General features: G+C 39.3%; 1 protein-coding gene across 2 annotated transcripts; it reads right to left on the reverse strand.

Annotated features, from left to right (window-relative positions):
* Positions 1-1,851: 1,851 nt before the first annotated feature.
* LOC108040757 lies at positions 1,852-2,738 on the reverse strand. Of its 2 annotated transcripts, none has more exons than XM_017118344.2 (2): positions 2,713-2,738; positions 1,852-2,638 (listed from the first exon to the last, which is right to left on the reverse strand). In XM_017118344.2, the coding sequence occupies exon 2, from the start codon at positions 2,629-2,631 to the stop codon at positions 1,912-1,914; it is 720 nt and encodes a 239-aa protein (XP_016973833.1). In that variant the 5' UTR covers positions 2,632-2,638; positions 2,713-2,738; the 3' UTR covers positions 1,852-1,911. The 2 variants fall into 2 exon arrangements, with proteins under 2 accessions (XP_016973833.1, XP_016973834.1); XM_017118345.2 differs by having other exon boundaries at positions 1,852-2,635; positions 2,713-2,732.
* Positions 2,739-8,578: the final 5,840 nt, after the last annotated feature.

Below are 8,578 nucleotides of genomic sequence, written 5' to 3' on the forward strand. Positions count from 1 at the left end.
AGCCAGTAACGACAGTTGGCATTTAAGTTCGGATAATGCCAACTGGTAGCGAAGGGCAAGGATGTTTGGGGGAATTATCTGGGAGTGCGTGAAGATAATCTGCTAAGCTATATACAACTCTGATTTCAGCTCAAACTAACTTAGGGGTAAATAGGTTCAGTAATAGGGAGGTTGAGATATACGAAATGAACAGACTATATTCCTAATTATATGCACCTATCGGGAGTAACACTACGGTCATTAAAGATTTAAATGGGGTTTCTTAAGGCCCTCGGTCTTGGAGTATTCTTAAATCATTTTAATAAGGTGATAAATAAAAGAGAACTAACTGAAAGCAATGAAAACTAACAGAACTCACAGAAAGCAATGGAAACAACACCCATTTCCACCATATCAATTTTTCCAACGAAACACGAGCATTGGAGTGGATTCCTTGAGACAAATAACTCACAGGCAGCGCAACCTGAAGAGCCGACTTTCCACCGATCCCCAGACATGTAGAATGTGAAATATTTAATTTACTTTCCCTTGTCCTCCTATTCCAAGCCCATTCCAGCTCCAGCCCCATCAACATCGAATCAACACAAGAGCAAATTCAATTACTCAACACTGGAGCAACACTGGTAGGGGGAGGGGGGGCGAATGGATCGGGGTGGCTGAGAATGTGGCGTGTGAGTGACATTAATGCGATTCCAGCAACTGTCAATCATATTAGTATTTCCAAAGCAATTGCCAAAAATAATGTTCGACTCTTGTTTTTCTGGCACTTTATTTTTATTCGTCCGCCCTTTGATGAGCAACCCAATGATGAATTTGCAATTTAATTGATTGCATCTAAAAATCTACAAATAAATTGCTGTAAATATTTGTTTTAGCTGTGAAGTTCTGGGAATGAATCTTTTCTAGAATTTCGGTAGTTTTTAAGATCAATTCTTACTAAGATTATTAAAGTAAGACGATACAGTAAAAATAACCAAAAACATATAAACGCTATTAATATTAGCAAAAGATAAATATATTTAATAATATTGTTTAATATACATATGTGTTCTTATAAAGTAAATCCTTGCCGAGGGAATTATAATTTCAGTCAAAAGAAATAGTATTTTTTTTTAGCAATTTTATAAATAATATTAATACGGTTTTAGTTTTATAAAAATCGGACTGGAATAGAAAATAACGAAAAATGTATTGGAAAATCATTGTTCTTAAGCATCTAAATAAAAATTTAGAATTTATAATTTTTGTAACAACTGCAAGGGTGTACAAACTTCGGCTTGCCAAATACATTATAGTAATATTATATTTTTTTTTATATTATATATAATATATATTTTATTACATTTAGCAAGCACTTATTTTTTGGTTGCCCAGGTAGTTGCAGTACGAATTAAGGGTATGTCTTGATTCTTCTTAACAGATGACTGAAGCTTTCAACATTTTTTTAAGGGACGTATTTCGAACTGCCTTGCAGCTGGCTGTCAAATACCTAACGAATAAATAACACCCTTGACACACTCATTAACACCCTATTCCCGCTCCAGAATCCCATCGCCCCCGACGCAGTTCAGGGTGAAAAACAAACAGAATCGCTTTCAACATATTTCGAAACGAAATCGAATGTCGAGCGTTTGTCGGACAGATTAAAAATACAATTTACGGCAAATCAATTGCGGCTAACATGGCAACATCGACGACGACGAGGGAAGGAAAAAAGCGAAAATTAAAATGGCCACCGCAAGGAAAACAGTTGGAGCAAAAAATGAAAAGCAAACAAAGGGAGGACCGAATGCCGGAAAATCGAAAAATGAAACCCATCTCGCCCACCGGAAAAAAAGAAGAAAGGACGACAACAATAAGGCTGGCGATAGCAACAGCTGTTGGCATAAATTTGTATAAATAATAAACAATTCACGAGGACAACTCCTGGACGAGCTCCGGTTCTGCCGTTTGGTCCTGGTTGTCCGATTTTTCCTCGTCCATTTGACTTTGGGGCTTCTGGACAGCAGGCTCACCCGGTTGATACTCCCTTGCAGTCCTGGAACGCAGCAATTGCATCTCAAAGGCGCGAACGGACAGCAAACGCTGCTCTCTAGTAAGTTGACAAAAGTAGATGGCACCCATTACATAAGTGCGCACATCCTGAAGGTAATTGAAGACGGGTCCGGCACTCGCGGGAATCGGAATGGGCAGGCTGCCCAGAACCTGGCCCACCGAATCCTTCATCTGAATGGGACACACCACCTCGAACACAATGCACAGCGATGCAATGGCCCCGAAAATGGTGCAGAGGGTCGTCAATCCGTACTCGCACCACAACCTCCGGTGGCAAACCAGCCGCACCGTCTGGTGGGTAATCCTCACGTATCCACACCAGACCACCTGCATCAACAGCTCGGTGACGAGGACCGTGCATAAAAGATCGGCGAAGGCGAAAATCCGTGGTGAGTACTGCTTTAATTTCTTAGGTATCATGTCCGAGTCCCAAAACAGCAAGAGGATGGCCAGCAGGAAGATGTTGCTTCCGATGGAGGAAGCCGGCGAGGATTGATCCTTTGGCTGGGCCACGAACAAGGATATGCCCAGCATTTGCAGCACACCAGTGACCGCAATCGTTGTCAGGCTCACCATCTTGCTACTTGCAATTTCCGGTGAGGGAAAAAATAATTTATTTAGTTACTCGGAAAATTTCGTTACTTCTTATCGACTTACAAATCTTTGGCACAGCTTACTTCGAGTTTCTCCAACTGATAAACCTATCAATTGGGTGTCAGACAGCTGAACTGATAAGTCAAAGGGATACTGGTTCAACTGCTTTTTGCTTTTCCTTCCACATTTAAGGATTTGCACAAAAACATTTTTACAGTTGCTGGCAGATTCAAGCTCCCTTGGCTTTTAAACACGTCATAAGCTTTCGTGATGTCATCCCACCAGCTCAGCTTGGCCTTAACATTTATGGCATACTTTTGAGGGCCATGGCTTATAAAACACATTCTGAAGTGCCGTAGTTGAAATAGTGCTCTACAAACTCAGGGTATTCTGTTGCCGACAAACACTGTGTTAAAAAATTTGACATATTTTTTTAATGTTATTTTTCAAACTTTAAATTTCTCACAACTGAATAAATGGCGATTTTGATAGTAGCAGGCAATTAAATTACATGCAAACGGATTCTGGTTTTAAAAAGTTATTAAAAAACGAATCCGTTTGCCTGTAGTTTTATCGACTGTTTTCCAATTATTAAACTTTTAAATATTTAAAATAAATTTATAAATTTATTTTAAATAAATAAGAACTTCTTTAAGAATTTTTCTTAAAGAAAGAAAGATTTCTTTAAGATACTTTCAAAAAATCCTTAAATTGTTTGCAGAGAACTAAGTGGTTGCACTTGGACATTTTTTTAACTCGGAAAAATATAACATTCAATATACATATATCCCTTTCTTCTTAGTTCAAAGTTAACCATTTTTGCACGTAAAAAATAAAGAGTATCCAAGAACGAGTAGGCAAATAATTAAAATAGTCACATTCCCTCTTGCTTGTATTTGCTAGTTTGCCTCTTTGGAATTTATATTGGGCACTTTTCTGGCATCTTTCTGGTTTCAGTTTGTGTGATTTTGACTGGCCTCATAAATAATTTGTTGTCCAAAAAAAAAAACAAGTTTTAGTGCACACTTTGTGGCAAGCCCACAAACAAACATACACTTAATGTGCTATCAAACAATTTCATGGACAGTATAAGGCCTCACCAGCTTTGACATTTAAGCGTGACAAATTCCCGGAGAAGTCAAGCACTTTTAATTATCATAGCCTCAGGCCTAGCCAGAGTTTTGCCAGAGGGAGGGGCCTTGAACAAACATTGGCCGAAGTCAATGACAAAACTTTTCGGTGCAGCAATAAAAATCAACATTATTATGCTAATTGGCTTGGATTCGGTGGAGCCGAAGAAGGGGAGTCCAGGCCCTTTGGCGTTCGCCGGTTGGGTCAAGATTTTAATCTCTAAATTAGTTTACAAAATACGTAAGTTTTTTCCCGGAATTTTTAACCGAGTGCCTTAGGTCAGGTACGAACAATCAGGTTGCGAGAATGCCTAAAAGCATGTGGCCCTTATTTGTCTTATGGCGCGATGGCAAAAGGTACACCGTGGGTTCTTTTGTTAACTGCGCAAAGTTTTCACTTGTTAATTTTTTCTTTTACCTTCATTCTTTTCCAGCCGAAAATAATAAGTAAACATTATTTATTTTAAAGGAAGCAGCCGAAGCCGTTGCATATCCCAGGGCGTTTCAAAGTGGAAACAATACCGAAACGGAGGCTGGGAGAAAGACGAGGAAGTTCGCTTGTCATGGTCGCGGGCAGAACGTCAAAGTAATTAAACAAAAGTAATTAAGATTAGCGGACTTGGAGTAGCTCCGAGTCATCAGCGAGGTTCTCGCCTCAACCCGCCGCCATTATGCTCATTATCATTATCATAGTGAACGGGGCCGGTACAAAAAGGTGAGGTTAATGTTAAAGGCAACAATATGAAAAACTCCCTGACAACTTTGACGTCATTATAGCTGGCCATCTCTCACCGACTCTTTATATATATATTAATGTGGTCCCTCGCTGCGCAGCTCCCTCTTCCTTTAGGGGTTTTTGGCAAATTATTATTGTTATGAAAAGTTTTGCCGAACAAAGCTAATGATCTTTAAAGATTAGTTTCGAACAATAACAGCACACACTTGAAACTGGACGCGGGCAATCAAGAAGGGGTCACGACCCTCCAGGAACAATCATCATCAGGCACTAAACTTAATCGACAGCTGACTTGCCATATTTCTCTCCCGACCTCTGAACCCCCAATCGCCGTGCTTCATTAACTGCCACACACTCAGCCCTTCCTTGTGGGGAATCCAATCCTTCATTGGCTTAACTCCTGGCTATCATCAACTAAAAAGAAAATCCCTTCGACTCTGATTCTGGCGAGCGGTTTGCCAAACTTTCGGACAAGCAACTTTCGCAGATATTTGGCCGCTTAAATTATATTTCCCGCTGCCAAAGGTCGGGTTTAAGCGTTGATAGGCATCCCACAACCACGCACCGAACGAGATTTATTAGCATTCAAAGAGGCATTCTAGCCTGCCGCTTACCTCCTGTGTATGGGGTAATTTTTCACCGACCAACTTTTGTTTTGATTAAATGAAGCTTAACGAGCGACCGCACCAGCCACAACCAAATGCACTGGACAAAATGTGTATATACTTTAACTTGGTTATGCAAAGTGCAGAATATTAAAGCTACGATATAGTAATAAACGCTATTCTATCGTATAATAAACTTACGTTGATTATAAAATAATAGCAAAAAAAATTACCATTTTCTAAAAAGTTAAATGTATCCTTTGTTTAATTAAATCTATTATGTTTGTATCATATACATATCACAAATTGAATTCATAGATTCATTAATTGCGGGTGTAACTTTTCACTATTTTTCATTTTAATTAACAAACTAATCAAACGGTGTATACAAAAAAATCAATCGAAAACCTACATGATCTAAGTTTCTATTACAAAGTTTCCCTACAAAGTTTTGTTAATACAGGCGAATACCAGTCTTAAAATAATCAACGAAAGGATTAAATGAGAAATTATCAAATTTCTTAGTACCATATTTTATTTCCCAGTGGAGCAGCAGCTACGTGTTACTCATAGACGGGTCTTAGCCGAGCTCGAGGTGCTGCCAACTAACTAATGAGCTGATTTACAGCCCAACACGTCCAGGACAAAGGCCAAGGACTGCAGTTTGCCGAAAGGTGAATGGCTGGGGAGTGGGAATCGGGAATTGGGAATCAAGGTGGAGCGAGGTCGTATGACAAATGCGCTTTTGTGTTATTTATGGTGACCGCAGGACAAGATGTTCTACGTGCGGTCATTAGGCCTGTAGGCGTTGCTGCCTCGCCATATAAAGGCAATTTGTATTGGGTTATCGATGTTCTACAACTGACTTTGAAATGCTGGGTAAAACGAAAGTTCTAGAAAGTTGAGGACATGTCTCAAAACCATTCTTTATCTTCCAGAACTTTTAAAGTCTACTTTTTAGCAGATAATCTGGACTAATAAGTATTCAAATCGTTAATACTTAAACTGTTAAAGTCAATTACAATTGTTTTGCAACAATTTAAATAAAAATGTATACAAAATATATTTATTAAAGCGTAAAAACAAAATTATTAAATGAAAAAAAGAAAGCTCTATTTATCTCCCACTTCCCAAACTTATTAAATCTTTTGAATATTTATTGTTTTTTTCTTGTTTGCATTTCTTTCTCCCGCGATTATCCCTAATTAGCCTCTGAAATATATACATTCTCCAGCCAATCAGGCGAAGGACAAAGGCAATCCCGGCGACCTAAGCCCCACTGACAAATTGTAATTGTGTGACAAACAGGCGGAAATCGGCTTAAACTTGCCTTGCCACAAAGGAAATCCGCTGAAGGTGGTGGCGGATGGTTTAGGGCATGACTTCCTTTATTGAGTTATTAGCCACACTTCGTGGCAGCTCGCTTTTGGGCCATGTGGCAAGTCAATTTGTCAGTGGTGAAAAGTTTCATCAGTCACGCTTAGTCATGATTGCTAATAAAGTGCAGACAGATTTTAGGCAAAAGAAGACCCAGTGTCAACCTATTGACAGTCGATGGAAATGGTAATTTTCATTTAGTAGCAATGACAAAACAAAATTCTGGCCATTTTTTTATGTGATGGTTCGCTGGAATCATAAAAACGCTAAGTTGTCTTTAAATTTATCACTTAGGATTTTGTTTTGAATCTTTATACGTTACTTTGTAATATGTTCCTAAGACCCTTGGACTCTCTAAGGCATTTAGTAAATAAAACATACATACAGTTACAAATAGATTTAAATAAAATAACAAGTGTTTACGACGTAAATACATTTAACATTTTAAATTGCCACTTTTGAATTTACATAAAATAAAATTACATTCGAGCTCCGACTCTTATTTAACCAATTCAGAACTTAGAAAAGACCCTCATTCCATTTACAAAATGGTTGTATTTGGAATATAAATTTAGCAAGGAAACATATCAGTGCTCCGTTTTAAGTGGAGGAAAAACACAAATATTTTCCCGTATAATAAGCCCTCATCGACTGCCAGAAAAAATGAAATAAAAAATGTTCTACTTGCGAGGTGCTAAAGGGCACTTATGCGAAACATTGCGTAAGTGCAGCTGTCAGATAACACGGGTTGTGGAGGAGGTGCAGTGGGGTGATGCAGCCAAAGTGAATGCCAGCTTGGGTGTGAAAATTGCTGGAAAAATGAATGCATGCTCAGGGGGAGTCAGCTTTGATTCCATTCCATTTTCAACTTGACTGGGAAAATGGAAATGCGACGTCAGCCTGCGGTTTGTTCAACCCTCACAATACGTGATGTTATTACGTTTGTTGCCCATGAAAGGGTCTACAAATCTCCGCCCATTAAACTTTCGATTCTGTTCTTAAATCTTATTTTATTACTCGCCCTGGATTTTTCCACATGCATTGTTTTCTTTCGTAAACTTGAATATCCCAAGTATAAATCTTCCCAGACGGGCCAAGGAAAGAAAAACTTTTCCGATAGTATTCCCCAAACTATTTTACCTCATTTGGACAGTCCTTAGCACGAAGACTAGACTGCCAGGCATACTTAACCGAAGTAGCAGACAAACTGCAAAAGGAATTGTGAATATATATCTACACAGGAAAACAAGGAACCAAACTTTCCATTTTCAATTTGCTGCAGACTTTTTGCTAAGTACCAGAGAAACAGGTCCAGCATTTCCGACCGATTCCGTTTTTTTTTTTTTAGTTTTTTGTATGGCTCTGTCTACTTTAACTCGCATTGAACTGGAAGAATAACATTGAACAGCAAACAATCAGCAGTCAAAAATTTCATTGTTAAGGCAGCAGCGGGAAAAAATAGCAAAACAAGTAGAAAAAAAAAACAGGAAACTTTCGGACAAGGCGTGAAAAATACAAAAAGACTGGGGGGAGAAAAAAAACTTTTGCCATGGTGGGAAAAACTTTACAAAGCAGCCAACAAAGTGTTGTAATGGCTGGCATCCAAGGGGATCCCTCCCCCACCGCTTGACTTTTGACCCAACGAAGCGAATGTGTTGCAACGACCTTTGTGGCCTTTCCGCCCCCTTCCCCCATGGACCCAGCCCCCTTCCCCATCCTGAGTTGGTCACATGCTGGCGCAACAGTCGGCCACGCCCACTCCAGGCTCAGCACCTCTGGGAATCCCATCACAATGAACTTGCCGAGCAAGGATGCACGTTTTTCCTTGGGTTCCGAGCAGGGGAATCACAGGGAGGGGGTCAAGGGGTCAGAGGGCAGTCATCTTGTCTACCGTCTAGCCCTGTCAGTTTTAATATTTTTGGCATTGAGCGATGCCTGTGATTTGAAAGAGTTCATTAAGTTGGTTCAGATGGCCAACTGGGGGAATCTATCACTTCTAACTCACATACATATCCGCCTATATGTTTTCTGTCTTTCTCTGTGTATATGGTTTTATTACTTCCATTGGAAAAAATGTTAAA

Source organism: Drosophila rhopaloa, unplaced genomic scaffold, assembly GCF_018152115.1.
Source record: "Drosophila rhopaloa isolate 14029-0021.01 unplaced genomic scaffold, ASM1815211v1 contig_2, whole genome shotgun sequence".
In the NCBI taxonomy this organism is placed as follows: domain Eukaryota; kingdom Metazoa; phylum Arthropoda; class Insecta; order Diptera; family Drosophilidae; genus Drosophila; species Drosophila rhopaloa.

Bases quoted from the DNA above. Each gene is read 5' to 3' on its own strand.
- LOC108040757 (XM_017118344.2), bottom strand. From the start codon at position 2,631: ATGGTGAGCCTGACAACGATTGCGGTCACTGGTGTGCTGCAAATGCTG.